Below are 27,882 nucleotides of genomic sequence, written 5' to 3' on the forward strand. Positions count from 1 at the left end.
ATATAAAAATTATAATCCAACCTAAATGATAGCAAGAGTTTTTCTTGCATTCTATATAATTGAATATGGAAAAAGAAAAGGATGACACGTTAGAAATAGTTATTCTTTTCTAAAAGTCGGGGAAGAAATAGTTTGTCAAACAAGACTTGTTCTGAATTGTATTTGGAGTTGGAAGTCAACGAAGACCACTTTTCTTGGGATGATTCCGTAGTGCAGAGTGCTGCTGTTCTTATCGTGACAATGAAAAAGGTGAGTGATCGTCGCTATCCAATGCGTCCTAATAATAAATATGGACTCGAAACCCTTTAATCGATTGAATGTATGTATGGAAGTGAAATATTTATCGTATGGATGGATCACTTTAAACATTTTTATCGTTATTCAATATATTTGATTTATAATAATATTTAAATCTTTGTATACAGCAACAATGACAACAGCGCGTGGGCTCCACCCCGACTTAAGCCACGAATAATTGTGTGTAACAGCGACACGATGAAGAGAGCACATGTTCTCGTTTGCTAGTCAACAGCAAATTAAGATTCGTTTGTCTACTTTGCCAATTGGGTGTCGAGTGGACGTTTTGTTTTTAATATGATTTTGGTTAACAGACAAATCTGATATCTTGAGAAGATAAATAATATTTTTTTAAATAATTATTGAAAATAAAAATAAAAATAATTTTCGTGAAATAATTATTAAAATAAAAGTAATTTTTTTAATCAACCAATAAAAAAATCAAAATTATGTAGATAAACAATTACATGATATTTGGATGATTAAAACGAAGCGACGTAATTAAAAGATCATAAATTCAAATTCTCCTTACTTAATATTTGCAAAAAAAAAATATTCTGATGTACATGTTATGTAATACAATTATTTTTTGCTTGTCGTTAATGGCCGATTTATTGAATTAGTAAATTTTCAAACCCTTATTTTTCCCATACCGATCCGCACGTGCGACGTCTGACGGGCAGGCGAAAGCCGTTTCGTTTCCGATTCAACGACGACTTACAACCAGACACCTATAAGAGAGTTTTGCCTGCTCATGTACCGTCCAAGGCTCCTCGGAGCTCCGCTCTGGCGTATTCGACCCGCATCCGCTAGCGAGATCGTCCGCACAGAAAGACCTCATTCATTGACCGCGCTTCGTTTTACCTCGATGGAGCCTCGGAACTCCGCCCTGGCGAACATGATCCGCATCCGCTAGCGGATCGTCCGATCAGAAGGCCTCATGGGCCGCACAGGATCGCGGGAGTCGGGGCGATTTCACCGAGGACGACGGCGACTTGTTTTACGTCAATGGCATCATAGAAGAATCTTCTTTCTCCCCAACTGTACCCCTGCGGCTCCCAGTGGGACCCCAATGGCTTGTCGAATTAGGATGCAGGTGGTTTAAAGGGGTACGTTGAACTCGCTTTTCCCTGTCGCTGCAGCTATTCGTGATATCTTCTCCACCTAACCCCTGTCTCTTCATCGACTCCTTGGCGTCGGAGTTCGCGTTCACCAGATAACAAGCGAGCGAGAAAAGAGCTTGCCGTTTGCCGCCTCGATCCGTCTCTCGATCGTGGAACCAAACATCGGAAGCGCATCGAAGGAGGAGGAGGAGGAAGAAGGAAACCGTGCGAGGCGCGGCTCTCGGTGGGAGAGTCGCGGTTGTTGGGTTCGATCGCAGGTCTTCCCCTCTCTTCCTCCTCTGTCTCCGGTTATTTTGGTTCCCGGGCCGAAGATTCCGGCGTCCCCCAGCGTTAATTTTAGCAAATGCTTTTCCTATGTACGGTGCGATGACTCCGATTGTTACTGTTCTCGCACAGGCCCGATCGGGCTGTGTCCTCCTCTTCCCCTGTTGCCTTACAGTTCTTCTTCGATCGGAAACTGTTTGTGCTTGCCGCTCTGCTTTGCTTGGCGCGAGTACGCTTGCCGGCGTTTCGTACATGATCGTCTCAACCTTTTAATCTGTTTCTCGCTCTATTAATTGATCGATATATGAATATTGGGTTCTGATCGTATTTTTTTGGGCAGCGTTGTGATTGAAACCGGAAGTTCTACTCTGATGTTTCATTCGATCTGTACGCATCTACTAATCGAATTGAGGGTTTCTCAAAAGATGAGATTTTGCTTCACCTTCCGGTCTTGTCCTAATGCAAGATTAGTCTGCCGTGCACGTGGGAAATATTTATTTGTTCTTTTTTTATTACATTCTATATTCTTGCCTCTATATCACTTAAGTCTAATGTATTCTACATTCCTTGTATACTTAGAGCATCTCAGTTGATGGCTACTCTTCAGTAATATCTGGCTATAGCACATCTTGGAAACTTCCAGTTAGGGATTTGATTGATTTTTTCTTGGTGGTGGAATGCTTGTATATGGGAACTATAGGATTTTTTTTACATACTTACAACTTGTTAAATTATAAACAAAGTGCAGAAGGAACATAAATTTTATATAACACTACTGATGAATAAAAAAGCCCTTTTCTGTGCTTTAGAACCTTTAGTGCTGTCCTGCCAATTTTTTTTTATGAAGCTCATCAATCTGTCTCAACCAAATCTAAAAACGAGTGAATATATGTGCATCCACAAAAAGTGCTAAGCATACAAGTACAGCTGCATGAGGAAGCATAATTAACAGTACGAAATTATTTTCATTTAATATGTATGTGCTTCTAAAACATTTGTTTTCTTTGTTTATTTAGTTATTTGTTTTATTCATAGACAGGTACGACTGACAATGCCGTATGGACATCGGTGGGCAAAGAGTAACTTTGAGAAGTTAGCAAATGGAAGAAACCACAGTATCTGTAGGAGATCAGGAGATAAGAGCAATCAGAAGTTTTTTCTTAGGGTTAGTAATTTTGTTGCATGGCTTCCCAATTCTCCTGCATTTGAAAGCCTTTCTTAATGTGATAAGTTTCTGATGATGTATACACATAATTTTATCCAGGAACCTAAATTACTTGAACTTGCCTCAAGGGATTCTGAACAGAGGTATCTTTTCTTCACTGTCTTGTATTGGAGGTGTATAGACACTAGGCACCGAGGTTGCTCAAACACCTAAAACATTAGTCTGTGTGAAAGGCTGAAAACGGTGCCATATTTGTTCTCATTGTTCTCTTCCGAGCCCGCTTTAAGATGTTCAAAGTTCAAACATTATCTAGGGATTTGGTTTGTTGGTTGCAGTTGATGCCTTCCTTTGTACCTGTGCTAATACTGTTGCTAACAGATTGGCCTTTGTTATTTTTGACTGAACTTGGTTATCTATCCCTCTCTACTAAATTTGCATTTTTCTCCTATTTCACATTGACACTGTCCTAATTTTTTGTCAGGTTTCCTTTATTCGCAATAATTTTTGTTGATACTCATGCATCCTGGAAGTTGTCACCTTTATGTTCACCCTTGCCAGAAGTTGTTCAGAGAAATAATCTTGAATCTTTGTCTCCCTCTAACATGAATGGTAGCGAGCCAACATCTTCACTACTGTTCATGGTTGGTTTACATGCTGCAAATGCAGATTCTGCAAGGTTAAATTCATCTTGCATTTCTAGTGAGACAGGTAGTTCAGACCAGTCTGAAAGCAGTAACAAATTGTCCGATCCTCCAGTCAGTTTATCAAGTACACTTCCTGACTGCTTAACATCAGGTAATTCTTCTGGTTCAGTTTGTGATAACCCAAGTGTAGTTGGTTCAGATTTCTTGGTTAATAACTACCCAAAGGTGGACAGAAGAGTTGAAAGAAATCCCAGAAAAAAGGGGAAAAAGAAGGGAAAGCAATATAAACGAAATGCACCTAGAAAGGTTTTGACTGAATCAAATGTTCAACATGATGAGATCAGTTGCAATTCTCTTTCTTCTTCAGGTAGGCATCTAGATAATAACTTGTCAGATGAGGCAGCAACCTCTGGCTCTTTCATTACTGATACTAGTGTAGAAAAGGATGATAGCACACATAATACTAATTTTGTAGACTGTTCAACATCGTTGTTGTCGTGTACATCTTACAGCGATGAGATGGATGGTTTTGAAACAGTAACTTCACCTCAGAGATTAGCTGGTGATGAATTAGGCAGTAACACTACCGGATCATGTGCAATTAAAGATGCAGAAATGGTTCCATTCAAATTAGATCGGAGATCCAAAAAGGACCATTTTAGAGAGAACAACATTTGTCATGATAATTTCTCATGCATTTCCATGTGTAATAATAATAATCCAGCAGTAGATTCATCATTGGATGGTTGTAACAGTGACATTGGTGAGAACTCTAGTGATGACACTGCAATGCGGTTAGTAATTAAGGATGAAAGTGGACCTAGTTCTTCGGAAGGTGAAATTATTTCACCTTCTGAAGAGCTTATGCAATGCGACACCTCATCTCATGCAACTGCAGATTTATGCAATTTGGGGACTCACGTATCAAAGGATAATTCCAGCAGTGATGCTTATCTGTCAAATGATGTCCTCGATGCTTGCAGCAGTACTGAAAGAGTTGATTGCAGTAGTCAGGCTGGCAGCAGCAATGACTTCCATCCTGTTATATATGAAAGGCGAGGTAGAAGGTCTAGAAGAATGATTGGTCATGGGAATTTAAATGGAGCAAACGGATCTATTACTGCAAAGATACATAGTCACACCGGGGAAGACATTAATTACTCCAAATGGCAGAAGGTTAAAAAAAATGAAAAAAATGAGTGTGTTTCTAAAGCTAACAATGTCAGCGTTTTGTATGCTCAGCATGATGTTTCATCAAAGGATACCAAGATGAAAATGAAGCCTGACAAATTTATTGGGCAAAAGCAAAAGCAGAGTGGAATAACCTGCAAATACCCTAAAGCAGAGCCAAGCCAAGTGTCCTCCAGAGGGGCTAAGACAAGTCCTACTCTATCTAAAGCCACATTTGGAAGTGCAAAAAACAAATCTAGTTCAGTCATCAAACATGCAAATCAAAATCATTTGAGTGGATCTTACATTGGTAAGGGTGACATGCCCAATTCTCCAAAGCATCATTTTCAGCAGAAAGAATGCCGGCATAATTCACCATTTGAGGGTCTTAACAAACATAGCAGTACAGGATTCGGATCACATGGCAACAGCTCTTCCCAAAGATGTTTGTCTAAGCTGACTGACAGTATTGACTGTTGTCTGGGACACTCAGAGAAGGAAATAAGTGTTCTTATGGGGGCAGCACCACAAGGAATTGTTTGTGATGGGATCCGTCATTTAGATGTGGCAGCTGCATTTAGTGAAATTGACCACATGGCAACTACATCAAATCAGTTTGGTCAGAGGCAGATTGATGCTAATTGTGAGAATGGCACCACTAAGCACTCCAAGGATATTCAGGAAGATCTTTCCAGTGTAGGTATTGAAGACTATGAATGCACAAAACCGAATATTGAAAGTCACAGAGAAGCTAACAGCTCGAGCAGTAATGGATCTCCAATACAGAAGTGGGTCCCAGTAGGGAGGAAAGATTCGATAGCTTCTGATATGGGCTATTTAGACTGCTTAAAGGTTTCTGTCATGGATGAAGCAGTTCTTGATCATTCATATCCAAAGACTGCTGAAGTAGAGGATGTGAATAAAGATGGAGATATCTCAAATTCTGAAGCTAATAAGTTGACTAACAAGTTGAGCACCTACCCTAATTCAACTGAAGTTCTCGATATACATGCTGTGATCAACTGCCAAACACACAAGATAGAAGACAAGGAATTTATTGGTTTTGAGACTGATTTAGACAAGATAATAGGAGCTGTTAAGAATGCCTATGAATTGCAAACTGCGGTAGAAAGTGTTCAACTGGTAACTGGCAGTCCAGTTGCTGACTTTGAAAATTTTCTTTTTTCTGCTGCTCCAGTTATTGGACAAACACAGTATAGCAGAAGCTGCAACAGTTGTTCTCATGAACGACTCAAAGATAGCTCTCTGTGCTGGCACGAGATTCCCAACATCTCCTTGAAAAGCATTTGGCAATGGTATGAAGAGCTTGGTTGCTTTGGGTTGGAAGTGAAGGCACATGATTTTTATAATTCTAGAAGGCTGCGGAGTGGTTGTCATGAATTCACTGCATACTTTGTGCCGTATCTTTCTGCTGTGCAATTATTTGGAATATCCAGGAGTACCAAGTATTGCAATCTGAATGGACAGTCAGCCAGAGCTTCTGAGGGGAACAAGACAGCAAAATCTTTGGGTTCTCTCCCAATCTTCTCAATGTTACTGCCCCAACCTACTAAGGACAAAGGTGCATGCTTCTCAGATTCATCGTCTTCTGCTAAAGTTGGGTTCTTTGATAAAGGCATCGACATGGATCATGAGGAGATTATATTTGAATATTTTGAATCTGAACAACCTCCTTGGCGGCATCCATTATATGAGAAGTTAGTAGTTGTTTCATTATTTTTGTGTCTTTTTATCTGCTAATTGATATATCTTGTTAGTTGTTATATAATATGTGATTTTTGCTAAGCTTCCTTAGAACTCTTTCTTCTATCATCAGAATGCTTAACACTATGCTTCCTCTGACTTCCTCAGCATCAACTTATGAACTCAATAATATTATTATCGCTTCCTGCTGGAAAATTTTCCAGCGAAGCCTTTTTTAACTAGGTGAGATTGGTCGTATCGTGTGGCATTCTGAGCAATGTAGTGCATCAACTAATCAACTCAATAGTATTATTATCGTGAAATGATGTTGAGTGCTTTAATGACTTTAGTTTGGTTGTTTTCTAAAAAATGTTGAATATCAATGGGGCATTGCCAGTTTATTTTTGCTGGACTCTTATGTGGATATGGCTCATTAATATCTGTTCCAGGATACCTGATTCACTATGGATGTGGATTTTGTTATCCTTAAAGGCTGACTGAGAAAAGTCAAATGGTTAGTTCATTGATAAAATTACTACTGCAAGAAATGTCTAAACAATCATATGACTTCTTTTACCTGAAACCTTTTAGATAGTATCACAATGTGGTTGTGCCTGGTCATATGTGATGTGAACAAAGATAGAAGCAGACTATTGCTTCTTGTTTTCTTAGCTATAATTTTTGTGATCTCTAAAGTCGTTCTTAAGATCAGACAGCCAAGTCGTAGGTAGGCTACAGCTCATACAAGTGAGGTGCTTAACCTTTTTTGTGTCATTGTCTTTCTTTAATCTAATGCAGGATCAAGGAGCTGGTAGCCAGTGGTTCATCATCTGATAGCCGCATGTTTGGTGATCCATCGAAGCTGGAATCTGTTAAACTGCATGACCTTCATCCTGCATCTTGGTATGTTCCGTAATTAATACTCTTATGTGAACTTTATTGAATAGATTTATGGGAGTTTGCTTCTCATGTTATATGCTTATTGCATATACAGTTGTGATTCTCTTTTTTTTGTTTTCAGGTACTGCATCGCGTGGTACCCTATATATCGTATACCTGATGGTAGTTTTCATGCTGCTTTTTTAACATATCACTCTCTCGGTCATTTTGTTCATCGAAGTTCCCCAGAAAGTGGCCATGGTCTTTCAGAAGATGTAGTTTCTCCAGTTGTAGGTCTGCAGACATACAATCATAAGGTACATCTGTTCCAAGTTTTTTCATAATTGTCACATTGTTCCTCTGACATTTCCAGTATCTGCATTGTAGCAGTGGGGTGCATTAATAACAGGAAGCTGATAAACCATAAGTTACCAGGTTTGAAATCCTTGGATCAGAAAGATACTGATAATAGCATAAGCATAGCATCAGAAAGATACTTATATCTCCATCTGATCTTGAAGATAAGTAAAAAAAGTGGTAGATGCTTCCAAAAAGCTGGGAGCTTGACAGCTAGATATAGACAATGCAGTTGGCGAAGGCTAGATTTTATGTTGTGAATGACTTTCCTCAATCTCCTCTACTTCTTTTGGAGGATTTATGAAATATCAGATATTCCCTGTCCTAGCTAGTAATTGTGTCCTGGTCATGTCAAGATTCTTCTCTTCAGTATCCTCTGTTGGCATAGATCTCTTGTCGGTAGGTATCTTAAGTTCTACTAACTTATCATATGCTTCTGTGACTGCCACTTGCCCCATATACCTTGCATTTGACAATGGTAAGATAGACTGGTGACTTCGACACTATAATGAACATAACTTGAGGCATCAAAACTCTACGGTAGTGTTGCATGGTTGTAATCATTGGCATGGTCACTGTAAAGGCGTCTATAGTTTTGCTTATGTTGCTGCTAAAAAAAATTGTTCTCAGCTGGAGATACATGGTCTGAGTGCAGGGAGAGTCTTGGTTTCAACCAAGACACATGAATTCAAAGGTCGCCCAGTCTGAAGATGTCAGTAATTCAGATACCTCGGAATTAATAAAGGAGAGGTTGAGGACGCTCAGGCAAACTGCATCTGTGATGGCCAGGGCAGTTGTTTCCAAGGGCAATCAGAGATACGTGAACCGGCATCCAGACTACAACTTCTTTGTATCACGGAGTGGGTAGAGGGTCCTTGATTAGAAGATCATCATCACCGCTTCCAGTAATTTTGTGACAATGCTGATGCTAATTGTTATAGCTAACACATAAATTTCCTTTTTCTAGTATTTCCAACCTAGTCAGGATACCAAGTAAACCAGGCAAAAAGCAAGTTCTTGACTTGCTTCTTTGGTTTGTGTGTGTGTTATCTTCCAGGATCTAAATGTCACCCCTCTGTAATTTACTTATGGCATCGATTCTGTTTGGTTCTTTGTTTGAATGGTTTGTGAAACTGTCTCAGGATTCTGTCCTAATGTATGTCGGCAGTTACAAGGTGAATTATTCAGAGGAAATGAGATCTCAGAATTTCAATCTGTTTATATGTTTCTTTTAGATTCTACAACATGAAATTAAGGGTGATCTTGCAAAGTGAATGTACATGCAGCAAGGAGTCATGCACGGAAGGTAGTATCGACTGTCAAGGTCGATGTCACCTCTCAAAAGCCCGATGAAGCCCCACGCCACCAGCTATGCGAGAGAGCAACTCGATCCCGACTACTTAAATTCTACACTTCATACTGCAAGAATAGTTATCGAGCTTTTACAGAATAATCACCTGTAGACAGGGCACACTTCAAGAGTCAGTCGACCTGATTTGAAATAATAATAATAATAATGTGTCCCTGGGTATCAACACTTGCAGGTATGGTGGTCACAGCTATCAATGAGGTCACAACATGTGCATCCTGAATTATTCTTGTCAACGCATTAAGATTCGGAAAATCTCTTAAAAGAGGTATTTTAGTTTAGGCAAAGTGTTGTTGTATAAACATCAAACATGCTTGCCATGTAATATTTGAATGAAAAGAAGACTTGGAAGGAGGAAAGAGCATAAGAAATACCATCATTGAAGCCGGAAAACTGATTTCGCCAACTAAAAGAAAGTGAAATATTAAGATCTACTACGTTCCTTGGATAAGATTTAGGAAGGGCAATAAACCAGCCAGAATTATCTGAAATATGATCCACACCATGTCTCGTCAGAAATATGATCCATCTCTTTGGCAACGAGTAGCATCATTCTTTCTTTTCTAATTTGACAGCTAAACAGAAAGCGAACAATTTGCATCTCTTTTAGAATGAATACTAGGTGAAAAATTATTACCAGGGCTCCTACATACCGATATATTTGCGTCATCAGTGAGACACGAGTACAAACCCTAACTTTGCACCTTATTCCATGCCCGATCCTCCAATCCTAGAAGCACACAAGGAAGGAGGTACGTATCAATCATCCAGGAACCACGATGACCACATGAAAGTTGAAAGAGAACAGCGAATGGAGGTGTAGATAGCTTCGCATACCATATATCCTCGGCCACGATCTTCTCAGGTGAGGTTGAGGCCGATGTCAAGTGGGATGACCAAACGAGGGAAGAGAAAGGAAATCAAGACGCGGATGCCGTTATTCGAGCGATTCGCCCATCGACCCGGCGCAAGTAGGGTGGATCTTTTTACCGATTCGTCCCGGCTTTGGACCATCGGATCACCATTACAATCCCCGTTCACGAGATTCCGCTATATATATGGGATTCTCGAATCGAATCCATTAATTTGATCATATGTCATTGATCCAAAACAATTAATCTCTCTTCGTCCTCCTCCTGGAGCCAAAATGTAAACCTGCTGTTAGTGAGCAATGGATCTTTGTTCGAGTTAGAAGCTAAGTATGAGTCAGGAAAGACGAACAGATAATGCATGTATATGTATGTTCAGGTTTTCAGCTATGGAAATGTGCCATCTTGCTGTATCTTGTCTCTTGGTGCCACAGTATCCCCACCATGTCCTCCCACGATTGAGATGGCACTCCTTACTGTCCTGCATTTTCATCTCTGAGCTGGAATGGTCGCTGGTCCTCTGTCTCACAAAAACAAAAAACTTGCACTTTGCACCATAAGCATTGAGTCCACAATAAATTGATCCATCTGCCTTGTGTTCTGTCTATTCTTCTTCAAAGCCATCAAAGACACTGCCATCCCGTGGATTTAATTACAATCCCCGTTCACGAGATTCCGCTATACATGGCGTTCTCGAATCGAATCCACAATCCATTAATTTTATCATATGTCATTGATCCAAAATAATTAATCTCTCTTCTTCCTCCTCCTGGAGCCAAAAATGTAAACCTGCTGTTAGTGAGCAATGGATCTTTGTTCGAGTTAGAAGCCAAGTTTTTGTCACGAAAGACGAACAGATAATGGTATATGTATGTTGAGGTTTTCAGCTATGAAATTGTGCCGTCTTGCTGTATCTTGTCTCTTGGTGCCACAGTATCCCCACCAAGTCCTCCCACAACTGAGATGGCACTCCTTACTGTCCTGCCTTTTCATCTCTGAGCTGGAATGGTCGCTGGTCCTTTGTCTCAAAATAAAAACTAGCATTTTGCACCATAAGCATTGAGTCCACAATAAATTGATCCATCTGCCTTGTGTTCCGGCTATTCTTCTTCAAAGCCATCAAAGACACTGCCATTGCCTGGATTTAATTTCTTGTTTCATGGAACATGTCAATAGTTGGAGTGGAGCAGCATGAGGCTTGGTTTGACTTCTGGCAACCTTTTAGTGCACACTGATCAAGGCAAGCAGCATTGTACATCAGATAAAGGCTAAAAAAAGAACATGAATCAGTAAAAACAAGTATAATCTGAATATTCAATTACCATACCCCCACAACATTTTCTGAAGGATCAAACTGGAGAAAGAGAGAGAGAGAGGGAGAGATCCGAAAGGCCTCATGCAGCAAAACAAAGGACAAAAGGGCACCGCAAACAATGTGATATGTTACTGCAGTGTCAAATACTGAACAAATTCCTTTTGATAAACTGAAAAGGTTTGGTGTTAAACATAAGGAAGGAGGAAAAAGATGAGACTAAAAGTAAGATCTAAGGCCAAGCATGACCAAATTTAGCACTAGGGGCTCCACAAAGCAGGTTCAACGAACCCTCTAAGCTTTTATCTGTGCCAGTGAACTGTAGTTGTCCTCTTCACAAAGGACTCACATGATTGTCATCCCCTTTCCCCATATTCTTCCTTTTCTTCATCTTTCAGTTCCACTCCAAAGCTATAATGTTGACTTTAATATTGGATGAGCTAACCACAGGTCCCAATCAACATTTAGTAATATGTCTCTCAACTTCCTTTTCATATAACCACTGCTACTCATCGACTTTAATGCTTCCTTCTCAAGCATGTATCCTCACAGTTTCACTCGATACTATGTTATTGCACAGACCTTTCAAATAGCAGGGCCAAGGGACAACGATATTTTACTCCTAACCAGTTAGAAATACAGGATACCAAGCAAATTTCTACGAAGCCAATTTGTTGCCTTGAAATGCTTAATTCATTACCTACTTCATGATCCGACGACAACTGACCCTCAAATTCACATGCCTTTAATAATAAAAAAGTAATTCGTAAAATTAAAGGATAAATTGCTAGGTTTTTGATGAACAATTACCATCATCTCAGCCTTGCTGAATCCTACAATGCTTCTGGGGCTTTTAGCTCCGTATTCTCCAATTCTGCAACAAAAACAAGACCAGTTGCTTATCAAAGAAGGCAAGATCTCAAAAGAAAGCATCTTCCAGATGAGGAAAAGAACTACTTAAATCAGAATTCAATCGATTCATAACAGGCAATCGCACAATTGGGATATGTGAAACATGTAATCAGTTGTTCCAGTACGATTCCCACCCAATCAACACAGAACACACTAATTCAGCGAGCGGAAGAAATCATACAAAACCTACAACCAAGACTCGGAAAGATCTGTCACGGTTTCCACGGGCTTTCTTGAACTATCAACGGCGGTCACCATCCCCTCCTCCTCCTCCTACTCCTCCTCTTCTTCTTCCTTGGAGTTCTTCCTCGGGAAGAAAGGATCAAGGAAGCGAAAAAGGACCACGGAGAGTTCACAGTTCAAGAAAGCCTGTGGAAAGCATGTCCACGATCTTGCTATCGTCTATGCCATCATGAAATCTAAGGAATCACCACAAGAGAGTTCGGCTGCGGAGAAAGATGGAGGAGGAAGATGAGGAGGCGGAGAGGTGAGAGGAGAAGCCGGCTCACGGCCGGCTTAAATAGAGGGAAAGAAGGTAACTAACCGGCCGAGAACCACGGCCGGGCCGGTTACGTAACCGATCCAGATCCCGCACGTGCGGGGCGCAGCTTCTAATTCCTTCCGCACGAGCGCCGGACGAATCGCCGCGCGACGCGCGTCCGATCGCGGTTACCGAGGCGGTGGGTCGTTAGCCGGGCGGGGGGGGATTGCCGGCTCGCTGCCGCGTGGGGCCCGGGCGGCCGGTGCCCAATAATTTGACGTGAAGCGCATGGGCCCCACCACCAGTTTATGGGAGGCACGTCTCGGACCCCATCTTTTACCCTTCCCTAATCATAAAGAGAAACCGCGAGCTCCGCTTGCTTTGAGAAAAGACAGCAGACATGCAAATTTCGTGAGCACTCGCTGACTAATTAATTGCGGTAAGATGTGATGTGCGATCGAAGGCGATCCTCGTCGAGTCACAAGCCACACGATGAGCCCATCAGTCAAACTTGTGCGCGTGAATCTTAAAGGCATCAATCAAGATCATGGAACCTCAAAGCCTGCTAATAGCAGCAATTTAGCAGTCTTTAAATTTGTGTTTATGACCTATGGTAATAGGTTTCTTAGGTCTTTTATCTCCTTCTTTCGTCAAAATTTTCAATGAGTAGTAATTCTGAGTAAGTCTAATTTAATAATAATAATAATAATTCGAGTCTTGATTGTTTGGATATTTTCCATGTTCTAAGGAGAAACAAGTCTGAATGAGCATGCAAAAAATCATGAATAAATTCAGTGAAAAATTATGGTATCTATTGAATGTGATATCGTATCAATTCATACATAGGATGGATGCTTAAACCCTGCTATTAGGAACAGTAAGGTGTATGTGGGCTTGCTTGTGTTGTCATCACAAGTTAAAAGATGTTGATGAGGCCATATTATGAGTACAAAGATGGAAAGATTTGATAAGACAGCACTGAATCATTCGGAAACCGTAATCAGAATAGTTCAATGAAACAGTTTGGGCTGTCCGAAGATTAGATCATCAACACCATCACAAGGCCATGGAATTCACCTTCTGGCTTCTCTGATGCATTGGTGTAAACAGTCATTCCAAAGAAATGACCGAACGCCTGAACTCCAGCATCCCTTGGCAGGTCCAATTGGCTGATTGATTACCAGCTCTCATTGAGACAGCTACTGAGTTGAGTTGTTATCACTGTGTAAAGGATGCCAGTGATCTCAATTCATGTTGCGTAACATAAAGCTTTAAACCTCTAAGGCCACAGTTTGCATGTGCTTGCATTGCAGCGTGCTGCAGCAGCCCACTGGCGGTAAAGAAGCACTGAAAACACTGCAAAAGGATCCATCAAACATATCTTTTTTCCTCACATCTTCCACAGAGAAAAGCTTTCACGACTCGTTCGCGAATGGCTGGAATCAAATACCATCTGCCGGCCTTGTGTACGAACATATCGTTGCTTAATGGCCAGTTCTGGGTCGGTTTATGCGACAAAGTGAATGAATACCCACCGATTTCTAGTCACTTGAGCCATCTTCTTTGGAGTCATATGACACACAGTGTAATCATGCGTTGTAAAGTCCAGATCACTTTCTTCTTTTCCCCACATTGAAACTACATGTACTTGGCACTTTCTGACATCTCCTTTGATTCAGTGATTGCAGCTATCAGAGTGGCCCAAAGCCAACCAGTTCCAACATTGCAGAAGAATAATGCAAAGAGACAGCAATCACCAGAGTCTTCTCTTTGATTGTTTCTGCACCGAATAAAAAAGAACAAAGGAAAAGATGGATCAAGGTAGTGAAATCACACTGACATCATGAAGTGGAAGTAATCTTACCACTTCAAATTTCGGAACATCGAAAACAGTGAGTGCCATGAATAAATTGTAGAATTAGAAGGCTATGGAAGAAGGAAAAAAGGAACAGGGAAAAAGAGGCAAACATAAAAGTATTTCCAACAGAATAAGCTGCATTTTTCAACAATTAAAATGAGAAAAAGATTATTGTTGTTCTAATTTTCAGAATCTACAGCGAAGCTGAAATAGTAGGAAGGATGAGTTCCTTCCAAAAAAAAGATGTGAGAATCCTGCACTGGATCATGCAATAATAAGCACCTCGAGTGAAAAGGAACAGTGAGTTCAAAGAACAACAGAGTCTGAGGAGGAGACAATGCACACGTTACGACTTACCGGTCTGCTGCCTGATGTTGTGAAGAATGGAACTGTCTAAAAGATCTGTCATGTTTTCCCACATCTTTCTTGAACTTTGCGCTGGATGTGTCTTCCTCGTCGCACAGTGATCTCTCGAGGAGCAACGAGGAAAGGGTGGAAGCAACACCAGCTCACAGTTCAAGAAAGCCGTGGAAGAACATGATCATGAACTTGTTGGCATCTCCTGCAAGCAGCTCTTGAAGGCATCCTGGAGCTAAAAACATTAGAAAAGGAGGACACAGATTTCGCAGAAAGATTGAAGCAAATGAAGTGGAAATTTCCATCAGGAAGGTCTAATGAGATCTGATGTAACTACAGTGGAAAAAGAAGAGATCGTATCATAGGAAGGCAGACACAGTCAAGGAGATGGGATCATGGGAATACGGGATCGTTGCAAAGGTCAAAGGGAAAAAGCTAGGTTTGGTTTATTGTACCAAGAAACCAAGTGACCGCCAGAAAGATAACCTAAACAAAGTGGATCGAGCAAAGAAAACACCAAACACATCTCTCTCTCTCTCTCTCTCTCTCTCTCTGTGGGCACAGCTGAGACCATGTCATTCTTAAAGCAAAGGTTGGTTTTTGTACCAGGAAACTAGGTGGCCACAAGATAGCATAATAGAGTAGGTTGCAACTGAGACAACATCACGCTTTGGAGAAGAAAGGAAGAAAGAATGCAGCACTGAGATGGGAAACAGAAGAAGACGCAGGGATGAAAGAAGAGAGACCTGATGTGAGAGAGAGAGAGAGAGGGGTTGTGAGGGTTTCGGAAGGAACATGGAAGCGTGCCCCCGTGGGGCGGACCCTAAAGAACGCCGATGGGAGGGCCGGATTATGACGCACGTGCGAGCTCCGAGCGGCTTGATCGACGCGTGTCCTCCGGCTCGCGCCCCGATGCGAGGCGCTTGGAACCGTCCGCACCGGGTCAAGGGGGCGGTCCAACCGAACCGTCGGTCATCGCTGGCACCCGTCCATCAGGCATTGGACGGCCGACACGCCGTTTCCGGGTTGTCCTCGACCCCCCCGGCTTGTGTGCCGGTCGCGCTTCCAACTGCCTCCGCGTGTGCAAGCTCGACTTAATGGCACCGATCGATCTTCCGTTCGAGCCCTGGCAAGGAAAACAAAAAAAAAACAGGGAAAAAGAGTAGATGTTACTTGCAATTTAGTTACCATCAGTTGCACAAATCGGTATGTTTTTTTTTTTTTTTCTACTTTAGACTAAGATAACGACCAATGTGGAACAAATTAAAACAGGTTATGACCAAATTAAATTAGTTAAAATAAGTCCTTGAGATCAAAGGATTATTTTACATCAAATTTGCTGAACACGGTTGTAATAGGGAAACATCTCACTATGGTTCCCAACTGGTATATAACTCACTTGCAACAAGAAGATACTCAAACAAACGGCTATGGAGCCTCTTCGGCATTCTCACCCACTTGCCCTGCTACATATATTGGATCAGCGGCTCAGTTTGCACTCTGTAACATATTGGAGTTCCCCTCGATTGTTTCTGACCACGTCCTGATCATCTTGATCAAACAAGCGAAGGATGAGGGATTTCCGTCACCTGAATTAATCATATTTCTGGCTCTTTGGAAGAAGCATCAGAAACTTTGTGAAATGCAATTCTTGATCCGCAGAGATTTAGGCAGAATTCTAGTCAAGCTCTTGAATTTGCTGATAAGAAAATCGATACAGAATGATGCATCAATTCATGGCGAACATATTTTATTATAGCTTGAAGGATGCTTAAGGGTCCAAAATTACAAGTAAAATGGTGTAAAAGGATCAGTTGTATACAAAGGAGAAAAAATTCACGGAAAGGAAATGGCCGTGGATGCATTCCTCCTCTAGCAAGAATTTACATAAAGAAGAAGAAATTGATCAAAATGTTTAGAGTTCACTTTCTACTCTTATCTTGGAGCGTAGACGTATGTTGGAGCCTGCAAATAGAACACTATTGAGTCATTCTACTTATGAAGCAAGGACTGTAAAAGCTTTCATAAAAATTAACTGAAGTGGATTTGCAAATCATACTCGAGCAAATACATTATGGCAGAAGAATCAGATAATAATCATCTGTCAATCAACCGTCAATTGGGAGTATGATTATTGTAAAGGAAAAGACATAAATTCAAGAGTTTTAAAATAAGATGCAAAAGCATGCAAGAAGAAGTAGAATACATCGAATGGCTTCTATATCTACACGAGCTAATAACCTCGAGCTGCTAACAAATCATAATTTTACAAATCACTGGCATGAAGATTTCTCTACACTAACTCAGTTGTAAATAACGTCATACATGTAATGCTTTAAGAGATTACAGTAAACAATTTGGATAAGATAGTCTTATCTTAAGCAGTAAAATTTACAAAAATTAAAACAACACTAGTCCTTCCCAAATGTGATCATACTGCACCCGTGACTAAAAGCAGCTGAATAATGAAAAGAAAGTTAGAGCCAAATGCTTATCAAAATGACCAAAATTCAATAAGAAGAAATTGCCAGTAAGCAGATCAGACCATCTATTCGTTTGATGATCCTGAAGGTTCACACCAGAAGTCAGTGAACCACACTGTCAAAAGCCCTGTAATGACATGCAGGTCCAATCATTTCACTTAAAATGGACTAGGATCTCTACTAAAATAGTGGCTATGACAGAATAAATCATTGACTTAACAGTGAGAAACTATGGTGAGCACCAAGAGACCAACAATGATGCCCCATATGGAGAGTCTGAAGATTGAACAAGGTCTGCATTTGCGATGTTCATGCACATAAAAATGTATATTTGTTCATCTTTTCAAGAGACCAACAATGATGCCAGACATGGACAATCTGAAGATTGACCAAGGTATGCATTTGTGATATCTATATACACAAAGAAGTATATTTGTTCATCTTTTCCTCCCAGTGGCACGTGTGCCACCACCCTATCATGTCACACTGTACTGATAAACCTTGCTGGTGTGTCTGTCAGCCAGCACTGACGGGACATGAGAACTAAATCTTTGACATGTACTATAGAGGGAAAAAAAGAAACAAAAAAGTTAGGTAATTGAAACACTGAGATAAGTTATTGAAACATGGAACTCAAGGAATGCAGTGATACCATATAGACATCACAGTGAAAAACTATTGTGTGGAGTTATTGAGAAACATGCTTAGGATGTCACAAGTACCTCATTTATATCAAGGGTTGAAGAAGCCTGAACTGCCCACGTTAATGGCAATCAGCACAGCTATACTCGTTATGATAGCAAGCCAAACTAGAGGCGAATCTGCAAAAAGCAGAACTTCTAGTTGGATTAATGAAAATTATGAAACCAACTAAAATCAGGAAAGGAAGCAGGAGTACCTCTGGAACCACCTGAAGCACTATCAGCATCAAAAACGGATATTTCTGCATCACGACCAAATGTTTTTGATACTGAAGATTCTGGATAAGCAGATTGCTCAGAAACTTTGGAACTTCCTGTCTCAGATGACACTATACCCAGAAATTCCTCACTGACAAGCAAAGCTGCTAGGACGTCCATAAAGGACTCCCTTTCTCCTCCAATGGGGTAATCACGAAAACTCTGTTCATACGATTCATCTGCCTGTTCATATTCTGTGCTTTCATCATCAGATGCATCACTATCTACAAGCTCCTTTTCTGTCCCATCTTCTTCATCTTCAACATAAGCTTTATACGTGAGGCGGAGCAACAATTCTCCAGACAATTGCTTCCCAAACAAACTCCACCCACCTTGCAAAGCTACAATTTTGTCCGTCGGTACTGTATCTTGAAGCAAACCGAGCTCAACCTAGTTATCAATGAACATCATATTTCTTAGATAACATAGATAAGTTAACCAACAGAATAACTAGCTACATAAAACTTTAAAAGAATTTAAAAAATCAGCTAACTTCACTTAACATCCAATGCAGATTCGCTTCAGTAAGATAAAGTGACGATATTGTACAGTATAGAATACGAGATTCCCTTCCTTTTGCAGCTAACTCTGCATTTTATTGGTTGATACTGATCAACTGCTGGCACGGATTGGCTGTTCACTGCCAATCTCCAGGAAACTGCCATTAGTTCCCAATTTTTCAACAGAATAGGGACCAGTGATCCAGATTGGAATGGGATCAACCAATCAAAAGAGAATCACCATATTTTCAAAGCATGTAAATCAATTGACTTAACGATTACACATACATGCTAAAGGGTAAAGATTATATCAGGGACTCCTGGATTGCAAAGTGCAGTAGAAAAAATAAATAAGACAGTAGAAAAATAAATAAGGAAGATTGAGGTTTGGTGAATTACAACAAAACATGATATAAATCATATAATATTTTTGGCATCACAAGATCAATTATATAATCAAGCTGATACTTAAGCTGCATGTTTTGCAACATGATGAATATAAGAACTGTATCAAAGAACATCTAAAGCAGGAGTCATGATTTATCTATTTCGTTAACAGAAAATAACATTAAGAAGTTGATGAACAGCGTGCCATAATCAGAATAAATACTCCTTATAAGAAGCATGAAAGATAAACAGAAAATAAACTTATCCTCATATTAACAATGAGAAATTTGCTATGCATCATGTAGATATGCTAATAAGAACTTCACCTCTCCTGTGCCAATGGTAATATCTGCGAAACCAAAAGAGTCCTTTACTTGGATATACAATTTCTGCTTTCTAGGATTTGCAACAAGAAGATGAAAATCCTGTTGACATACCAATATATTCATCACATGAATAAGTTAATAATTGCGGCATGTTACATTTTATTAATAAAAAGAATCAGTAGAAAAATAACCATCATTTACCTGATTCCAGATTGGCTCTCCAGGAGGACCAATAACTGTTGTCTGGCTATTTTTCTTACTTCGAATTGCTTGATCACCAAGGCTTAAAACAACATATGGATCTGTCTTTCCTGTCCATGCAAAACAGGTTTTACAATGTGTAAGATCAAAAGCACTTGTTGTAAGAAATGCTTCTACAAAACCATAATCATAGCATATCAATATGTAACTGCAGGCAAGACTTGTAAGAAAAATGTGAAAATCAAATGACAATGAAATGTTTTGAATCAAAATCATGAACAGAAAACCAACTCAAATTAATATAACTAGCTAAAAGATGTTGGATATAAATTTTATCTTAAACAGCCAATTAAAATGAAAGGTTTATTTACAACCACATTGAACTTTCAATTTACTTAATATAGTATAAGACTATAAGATAAATTAAAAGAATCTAAGACATTAAAAGTTCAATACCAAATATAACATAAGTAAGTTTACGGGCATCGACTAAGGTCACTGATAACTCCCCAACAAAATCTTTATTTCCTTCCTGAATGTCTTCAGTTTTAAAATAATCTGGAACAGGACCAAGTGCTTTCCCCTTCTGGAAATCAAGAACAATCTTTTTTGGACGCACAAAGAGACGAGGCAGATCTTCAGTTAGAAGTTTTGTAAGGAACCTAATCAGAAAAGGAAACCATTCTAAAGCTTGTAGAGGCATAATATATGCAATGAGCACAAGCAGAAAGTAAACAAATATAAAACTTGTAAGCCATCATGAAAGAAGAGTTTAAACTAAGGTACTTATTTTTAATGGTGTGACACTGAATGCACATAAAACAACACTAATGTAGACGGGAAAAGAAAGGATATGAACAACATAAGGGAAACAATAATACATACAGTGAAATTTGAAAAATGCACATTAAACAGCATGAAGTGTACAAAATGGGAAAAGATACCAAAAGCACAACATGGAAGACATATAACTTGAGAGAAAGAGATCTATTAACTAAATTATCATAATATTATTTCATTTTGTAGAAAAATTTTACTTCAGAGACAATCTTGTTTTTTGACAAATTTAACTCAAAGGAATTATATCCGACCAATCAAACATGATAAGCACAATCCAAAAACTAGTACCTCATCAGCACAATTTGAAAAAGGAGTACCAAAGTTTTAATATATCTGAAGAAGTGTTTCAGCTAGAGAACACCACTGGAGGTTCTTGCAGCAGGTGCAAGCAGCCAAGATCTAGCTTTTTTATAGAAGTAATTGCCCTTAATTTGCAAGCATACACACGTGAACATCCCTAGATACTGTTTTTTCTCTGTTCGGAGAGCTCATTATCAGCTAACAACACAAACATAAGTTATAAACCAGTATGCCTGAGACTAACCAGAGCCCCCAAATCCAACTCATATGGCCCAGCCAATTAGTTCACTGCATATACCATTTATCATCTTAATCCAGATAGCTTATTTTGATGGATCAACTTCTCAAGGATATTTTTCTTTCTTAATGCTATTAGCAAATAAGCTAGAAACAAGAGTTTCCGATAACTTTAATAAGAGAGGGAAGATGAAGGGTGGCAGAGAAGAAAGTTGAGAAGAATGAAAAAGAATTAACCTCTTAAGCCACACTAATCTCTGTGCTAGATATATGCTGTTCTGCCACCTTCCATTGTGCTAGCTATGACCCACGTTCCATAGTAGTGGCACATGCAGAAGGGAGAAAAGAAGGCGGAGGGGTTCCTCTCCCCTACCTGATCTACTCAGAGAAAGTAGCATTCTCAAGTATTTTTAGTAACTAATTTATATTTGGATTATATATATGATTTTCAAGCAATGAATTTAAGTTATTTTTCTTTCTTTTAATTAAATGAACAATTATTTTTATAGTTTATTAGTTTTATGTGCCAATCCCATACCCAATCCTGCAGCCACTGGTATATAGATAATATATAATGATTTAACATGAAAGCAATACTCTACATGCATGCCATGAATTCCATCTCTATATGCACAGAAAAAGAAATCCTGCATTTCTACAGTTGCATTATCTACACAAACAGGATAAATTGGGCAAATACTCTTCGAGTAAGGTCAAGTGGTACTTGTACATCTTGGATAATATCATCCCATTCTGAAAAAGCTTTTCCTAACTTACAAAATTGAATCGACTTATTCTGCAATTTTTTAATCTAGCAGCAGAGTAAAATTGCAGTACCCTACAAATGGCGACAGTAACACCCTCAACAAACCTAATGATAATAAGGATCCTTGTGGCCAACCCCAAGTTTAGCTGAGACATATGTCAATTTGTGTCGTGTGTTTAACAACATCCTTTGGCACCCTTTTCACATGGAACAAATGTATCTTTGTTGGTATTAGGATAGGTTTGTTATCAATATTGAGATTACGTTTTACTAAATTCCCAGATTAGAACAAAAAGAGCATTAAAATGTGGCATATGTAACTCAAACTGATTCGACAAGGTAATGAGGATAAGACTGTTAAAACCAAATGCATATAATTTTGACATGGAACGGCTGTATTTGGAACAGGATCCCAAGATGTTTACTCGTGAAAAATGTTCACAAAATAGCTATACTTCCATACAGTAATAATAATAAGTTGTGGAATAAAAATAAAAGGAAGTTCAAATACATAAATATTAGCATTCAAAATGACATGAATATCAATTAAAGGATGAAGATACTCACAACGAAAGAACAGGAATTGCTGATGGGGAATTGATGGAAACATGCAAAAAAAGACATTCAACTATATTAGTATTTAGTAAAGCAAAATTCAGCTACTAATTATTTTTATAATTCATAGACAACTCAACTAAATTTAGATAAACATGAAAAACACAATGAAAATGTGCAATAAATTCAGATGAAGTTCTAAGATTAAACGCTTTTTCCGAAGGCAGCACATGAAAAATAGTTTGGCATATCAATCTAACTACAGGACAAGAATAACTAATCATACCATCATTGCATGAATGTATTTGAAGGATTGAATATACCATGTGATATGGATCTCAAATTTACTGATTGGGGATTATTTTTGTCCCAATTAAAAGATTGGTGATATTATAAAAGAAATATCACCTTTCAGATGCATGTAAATTGAATTCAATGCTTATTTGGAAACAATAGGAGGTATCTAAAAATGACTGGCATTGACAAACTTTAACAAGTATTTCAAGAACAATGGTACTTCAGTGTAAGGATTTAAATCTTGATCCAACATTGGTTTCGGTAGTTTACTGGACCTTTCAGATGTATGTAAATTGAATTCAATGCTTATTTGGAAACAATAGGAGGTATCTAAAAATGACTGGTATTGACAAACTTTAACAAGTATTTCAAGAACAATGGTACTTCAGTGTAAGGATTTAAATCTTGATCCAACATTGGTTTCGGTAGTTTACTGGACCAGTATGGTACTGGTATATGCTTAACGGTATACACAAACTGTATCATCCAAAAAATAAAAAGAAAACACCGACCAGGATCAAGCCATTGACACATGTCTCACTAACTGGTATCTGAAACCATGCTTCAGAGCAACACAATCTTGCAAAATCCATGACTACAAATTTGAAGAACAAAAGGGACATACTAGAAAGCCCTTCAAACAATATATTCTAGACAAGCAGCAATATTATAAGATCAAACAAGAATTCCACTTCTTTAAATTATTTGGAATTTCTATGTATTATAAACATGCTTTTCATGGCAATGCAGCTTTTATCCATATATATTTTTCCTTCAACTAAGTGCATAATTTTCATTCTCTCACTTTTCTGACATCAGCAGATTCTTTGTATTCAGGGAACTCTATTATCAAATCAAGTTAATTGATCAAAAATCATTCAAACAACCAAACCTATCTTTATCGTCGGGTCTCTGGGTGTTGTTTACATGGATCCTTGTTGAACAGGTCAACTATACAAACATAATGTATTTATCTCTGATTAGATACTCTATGCATGAAGACAAAAAGATGAAGAGACCTTGCAGTAAAATTCCTTGTTTTATGCATGTGAAGAATGGAAAGTGAAAACGAAAAGAACAGCAGCTGGCCAGATAAAAGTGAAAGCAAATTAGGACAAGAAAAAGAAAACAAACCCATAAGATTAAATAAACGAAATGGGGCGAGCTCAAACTTAATCTTTGGTAGGGAAACAAAAGCCCATGATACGGCTCCTATCCAAGGTTCAGTTGGTATTAACCGTAACTTAACCCAAAGCTCTCCATCAATATCAAAATCACGAATGCCAACAGGTACAACAATTGGGACAATCCCAAACTTCAAAGACAACGATAACAACATCCTTGCGCCACCTGTATAACGAAGTCCAATCTGATACCTGAAATTGGAAAACATATACATTCTTAGAGAAAACAAAATTTATTTTTGAGATATTGGTCCATGCAATATGAAGTAAGGATATCATGTTCAAATAACAGATACAAACGTTGTGATTGACCTGGAACATAATGAAAACTTTATAAAGTCCACTATTCGTAATCTAGTAAGATGACATAAACCACAGCATGCAGTGCCATGGGGCAGCATGCAAACATGAATAACAGCAAGAGTTGGTCAAACCACAGTAATCATTACCTCGAATGGTAAATGCAAGATAAAACAACTGCAACTCTATATTCGACGATTAAACAATTGGAAGAAAATTAACTTCGTGTAATCAATTAATAATTAACGTGCAAGATATCAGTGAATATATCAAATTGGAACTTTCAAATTTCAATAACTTTCTAAAACTATGTGTGTGTGTGTGTTACTTAAAACAATCCACTTTGTAAAATTACTAGCATAATTTTTTTCAAAAATAAGAAGTAAAAACTTACTGCAAGTCGTTAACACAGCGGGAGGTTCTCCTCTCGACGTTCCTGACTGATAGTGGTTCATCACCTAGTGAGAACTGCTTAATTTCAACTCTTTGCACATAACTAGGTTTCTTAAGGTTATCTATTACTGGCTGTAGCAATCCAATAATCCAGTTCTCAATCCCAGACCTATACACTTTCCATAACTTACCCAAAACCATGTTCACCCATTCCACCGACTCTTTCCTCTGAAGATCCTTCTCAAAGAATATAGAGAAGCTACTCGGCACCTGAGGCCATGTGTCATTCTTAACATTCCGTTCTGACTTGTTCCTCTTCCTCGTGGTCCAAACCTTGTCGAAAGCAACTCCGACAAAGAAAAAGAACACGAAGAAGCCAACGATGTTCCTATTGATCGGCGGAGAAGGGATGGGGTGAATCACCCCCAGTTGCGTCCTTAACTTGTCCACCAAAGGGTCTTCTTGGTAGTTTGTGAAGCTGGACGACAACCGCATCGTCTGGGATTCCGAATCCTCATTTGGCAGCTCCTCTGCCAGACGCCCTGAAACCAATATTTTCTGAGCTTCGGCGGTTCTCTTAGCGGAGCTCAAGCTAGGGTTGTTGTTTCCGGCCGAGGGTATGGACGCGCCGCATCTCCACCTCCTTGTTCGATCCGAAACGACCCCAACATACAATCTTTTGGTCCGCCAATTACTCCACCTAGGCCGACATCGGCCTCGGCCAGCATACCCTATCCTCCAAGGGCAGACGAACCGACCTCCGAAACAAACCTGCGGAAGAACCAACCCGAGAGAATCCTGCGGCGCCGACATCACACGCGCCGGACCCAATCCGATAAGGCGCAGCGCGATTCACATCATAGGCGGAGCTAGACATGGATCCCGCCACGGGACGCCAACCGAACCCCCAGCATGAACCATCCAAGACGCGAGGACACAGAGGATCTCGGTTACGGAGGTCGCTAGCTGGATCCGCAGTCCCAATCGAGGGACGCGGACGACTCCACCGCGACCAACTCGAGAAGCGGAGAAGGGACCGCTGCAGAGATGGTAGGGTTTGGAAGAGACCGGGAGGCGACGAGAGGCAGCGAACGGTAGAACAGGAGAAGAACGGATGTGGCGAAGGCGAGAGCGAGCGGAACGGGCGGCTGGGACTTGTTCGTGGATTCGGTTCGGGGCCTGATTTGGGATTTTGCTTGTTGAGTTGATTAGCCGGAGTCAGTTCGAGTTCCAAGTCGCTGACGTGGCATGACAACCGAACCCAATCTGGGATTTTGCTTGTCGAGTGGATTAGCCCAAGCCGATTTGAGTTTCGGATCGCTGCCATGGCATGACAACCGAACCCAACTTGAAATTTTGCTTGTTGAGTTGATTAGCCTGAGTTGATTACGTACGAGAAGTAAAAAAGAGGAATCTGATTCAAATTAATGCTCCTATTTATTGTCGATATGAGTTGGTGTCTCGTGCACGCAATGTATCGATAACAGATCAGGAGCTTCCGATCCTACCTCAGGTGGCTATGCGCCGATCAATCCGATACTATGGATGTAGTGGTCTCCTAGTCCCTCTTCTTTCTTTTAGTCATTTTTGTCCCCTTTGCTTCCTACTTCATTCTCTCTTGTGCCCTCACCTGTAGTGCCTATAACGTGGTGGTCTAGCTCTCCCTCACTTCTACCTTCGGCCTCTCCTATCTCTACCTCTCCACCTTCATTCGTCACTATGACCTCCATCTCTTCTTCTTCCTCGACAAGATAAATCTTAACTATTTTTCAAACTTAAATTACACATGTCATTATATTAATAATTTATTATGAGTTAGCATACCACATAAATAAACTCTAACGTTTGTTAATTCGGACTTGATAGGAGGGGCTTATATACTACGTTTTTTAAAATGTATGAGTTATTTTAGACACGAGTAATCCAAGAGGCTTTAGTATTTGGATGGAGATCTAATTCCCCACAAGGTATGATTCATTATGGTTAAGTTGACATGGTCCTCTATAAATAAGAGAGAACAAAAAGGGTATAAGATATATTCTTTTTAGTTGCTACCTTATATTTTCCTCCTCCCTCTCCTCCTCGGCCAACAGCCCATATTTGAGGTGTATGGACAACAAGAAGAGGACAATTTACCTTCATCCACTCTTGTAGATCTAAGGTTTTACAATGATATACAATCTCCCTAGGTAAAAAATATGTCCTGACGCACACAGTTTTCGGTTTTACGTTTTGTTTCATGCACTAATGTTCGTATAACGATTAAACCTTTTTTTTTTAAGTCTGAAATTTTATTTTTTTTGTTCTTCCATTGTGTATATGATGCTCTATCCAGGTTTCCAAACAGATAGGGTAAGGTGACAAGGCGCGATGGCACACACAAAGGGCCACAAGGTTGGGTGTGGTGACATGATAGGGTCAAGCGACCTAGAACGGTGGTACATGAAGGGCCATAGGACTGGGTGTGAGACACAATAGGATCAAACAATCATAAGTGGTGGCGCATTAAGGGCCACAAGGCCAAGTGCGATGGCGCATGAAGGGCCACAAGGCCATGTGCAATGGCGCATGTTAGCAATGCCACTATCGTATGACGGTGGGAGGGTTCAGTCGATGCACTTGCAGGGTACGCCACCCCATCAGTGAGTGGGAGAATCTGAGCGAATCCAGATATAGCTGCATATGTTATACCCACCGATAAAGAGAGGTCATGGCAAAATGACTTTTGATGCATGGCCATTGCGTAGATTGTGGTAGATTCTGTTATAATCATGAGGATGTTCCATTTGATCAATGGGGCCTCAAGATATTATCGTGTGCCTTGGGCCGTGCTGATGGTGTCATATGTCCTACTTTACTCGAAGCATTCGGGAGTTGAAGAGATGACCGAGCAAGCGAAATATCATCTTCCCCTCCTATAAATACCCATAAGTTGCTTCAGGGATTTGTTACCTACCCTCGTAATAAAAAACTTTGCAAACGAACTCTCATGACCTCCCGACAGCCCAACTTAAAGTTTGCGATATCTTCCTCAGCTTCCTCCTCCAACACTTTAAACTTAGACAAGACATCATCCTCGTCAACCTTGAAAGGAGCCAAGTCAGTTACTCCAATAGAGGTTGCCCTCCCAGCACAAGCGAATCCATTGTGTGGTGTAGCTCCTCCACCTAGTGCAAAGTCTTTCAACTCGGACTCTGATGCTTTAGTGGGCCGAGACGCCTAGCTTTGAGGGCATCGCAACAACAACAACCACAACCCCTCATCGCCCGTCACTCCGATGCTTTAGGGGCAAGAACGTCAGCTACCCCACATGGCTCGCTACCTTTAGCGACGGTAGAGATTCTTCCGGTCAAGATCCTATCACTATGAATCAACAACAGGATGGTTGACAG

The 27,882-nt window shown here is 39.9% G+C and overlaps 2 protein-coding genes and 1 long non-coding RNA gene across 10 annotated transcripts; 1 reads left to right on the forward strand and 2 right to left on the reverse strand.

Annotated features, from left to right (window-relative positions):
• Positions 1-1,451: 1,451 nt before the first annotated feature.
• On the forward strand, positions 1,452-8,725 carry LOC103982879 (uncharacterized). 3 transcript variants are annotated; one of them, XM_065135812.1, is made up of 8 exons: positions 1,452-1,678; positions 2,721-2,850; positions 2,950-2,993; positions 3,332-3,645; positions 3,862-6,382; positions 7,167-7,271; positions 7,390-7,564; positions 8,260-8,725. In XM_065135812.1, exons 2-8 carry the CDS (start codon positions 2,737-2,739, stop codon positions 8,470-8,472), a joined length of 3,486 nt encoding a protein of 1,161 aa, XP_064991884.1. In that variant the 5' UTR covers positions 1,452-1,678; positions 2,721-2,736; the 3' UTR covers positions 8,473-8,725. The 3 variants fall into 3 exon arrangements, with proteins under 3 accessions (XP_064991884.1, XP_064991883.1, XP_009398221.2); XM_065135811.1 differs by having other exon boundaries at positions 3,332-6,382; XM_009399946.3 differs by having other exon boundaries at positions 2,725-2,850; positions 3,332-6,382.
• Positions 8,726-8,798: 73 nt separating this feature from the next.
• On the reverse strand, positions 8,799-12,550 carry LOC135628866 (uncharacterized). Of its 3 annotated transcripts, none has more exons than XR_010493037.1 (4): positions 11,965-12,550; positions 9,811-11,073; positions 9,627-9,703; positions 8,799-9,458 (listed from the first exon to the last, which is right to left on the reverse strand). It is a non-coding gene; the product is annotated as an uncharacterized LOC135628866 (long non-coding RNA). The 3 variants fall into 3 exon arrangements; XR_010493035.1 differs by having other exon boundaries at positions 8,799-9,061; positions 9,348-9,703; XR_010493036.1 differs by having other exon boundaries at positions 9,441-9,548.
• A 3,945-nt stretch (positions 12,551-16,495) lies between these two features.
• LOC135584143 (calcium-dependent lipid-binding protein-like) lies at positions 16,496-25,652 on the reverse strand. 4 transcript variants are annotated; one of them, XR_010493248.1, is made up of 10 exons: positions 24,492-25,652; positions 23,748-23,989; positions 22,329-22,347; positions 20,075-20,280; positions 19,619-19,728; positions 19,418-19,516; positions 18,144-18,594; positions 17,968-18,066; positions 17,466-17,806; positions 17,011-17,372 (listed from the first exon to the last, which is right to left on the reverse strand). XR_010493248.1 is itself a non-coding variant. In XM_065136941.1 (9 exons), the coding sequence occupies exons 1-8, from the start codon at positions 25,301-25,303 to the stop codon at positions 17,978-17,980; spliced, it is 2,028 nt and encodes a 675-aa protein (XP_064993013.1). In that variant the 5' UTR covers positions 25,304-25,652; the 3' UTR covers positions 16,496-16,727; positions 17,968-17,977. The 4 variants fall into 4 exon arrangements, 3 of the variants coding, with proteins under 3 accessions (XP_064993013.1, XP_064993015.1, XP_064993014.1); XM_065136941.1 differs by lacking the exons at positions 17,011-17,372; positions 17,466-17,806 and adding an exon at positions 16,496-16,727; XM_065136943.1 differs by lacking the exons at positions 17,011-17,372; positions 17,466-17,806 and adding an exon at positions 16,496-16,741.
• Positions 25,653-27,882: the final 2,230 nt, after the last annotated feature.

Source organism: Musa acuminata, chromosome BXJ3-1 (assembly GCF_036884655.1).
Source record: "Musa acuminata AAA Group cultivar baxijiao chromosome BXJ3-1, Cavendish_Baxijiao_AAA, whole genome shotgun sequence".
In the NCBI taxonomy this organism is placed as follows: Eukaryota; Viridiplantae; Streptophyta; class Magnoliopsida; order Zingiberales; family Musaceae; genus Musa; species Musa acuminata.

Excerpts from the sequence above, each read along its gene's own strand:
- LOC103982879 (XM_065135811.1), top strand. The coding sequence starts at position 2,737 with ATGCCGTATGGACATCGGTGGGCAAAGAGTAACTTTGAGAAGTTAGCA. Across the intron at positions 2,851-2,949 it reads ATCAGAAGTTTTTTCTTAGG|GAACCTAAATTACTTGAACT; the intron begins GTTAGTAATTTT and ends AATTTTATCCAG. Across the intron at positions 7,272-7,389 it reads GACCTTCATCCTGCATCTTG|GTACTGCATCGCGTGGTACC; the intron begins GTATGTTCCGTA and ends TTTTGTTTTCAG.
- LOC135584143 (XM_065136941.1), bottom strand. The coding sequence starts at position 25,303 with ATGTCGGCGCCGCAGGATTCTCTCGGGTTGGTTCTTCCGCAGGTTTGT. Across the intron at positions 18,595-19,417 it reads TTACCATTGGCACAGGAGAG|GTTGAGCTCGGTTTGCTTCA; the intron begins GTGAAGTTCTTA and ends ATTGATAACTAG. Across the intron at positions 18,067-18,143 it reads TGCTTCAGGTGGTTCCAGAG|ATTCGCCTCTAGTTTGGCTT; the intron begins GTACTCCTGCTT and ends TGCTTTTTGCAG.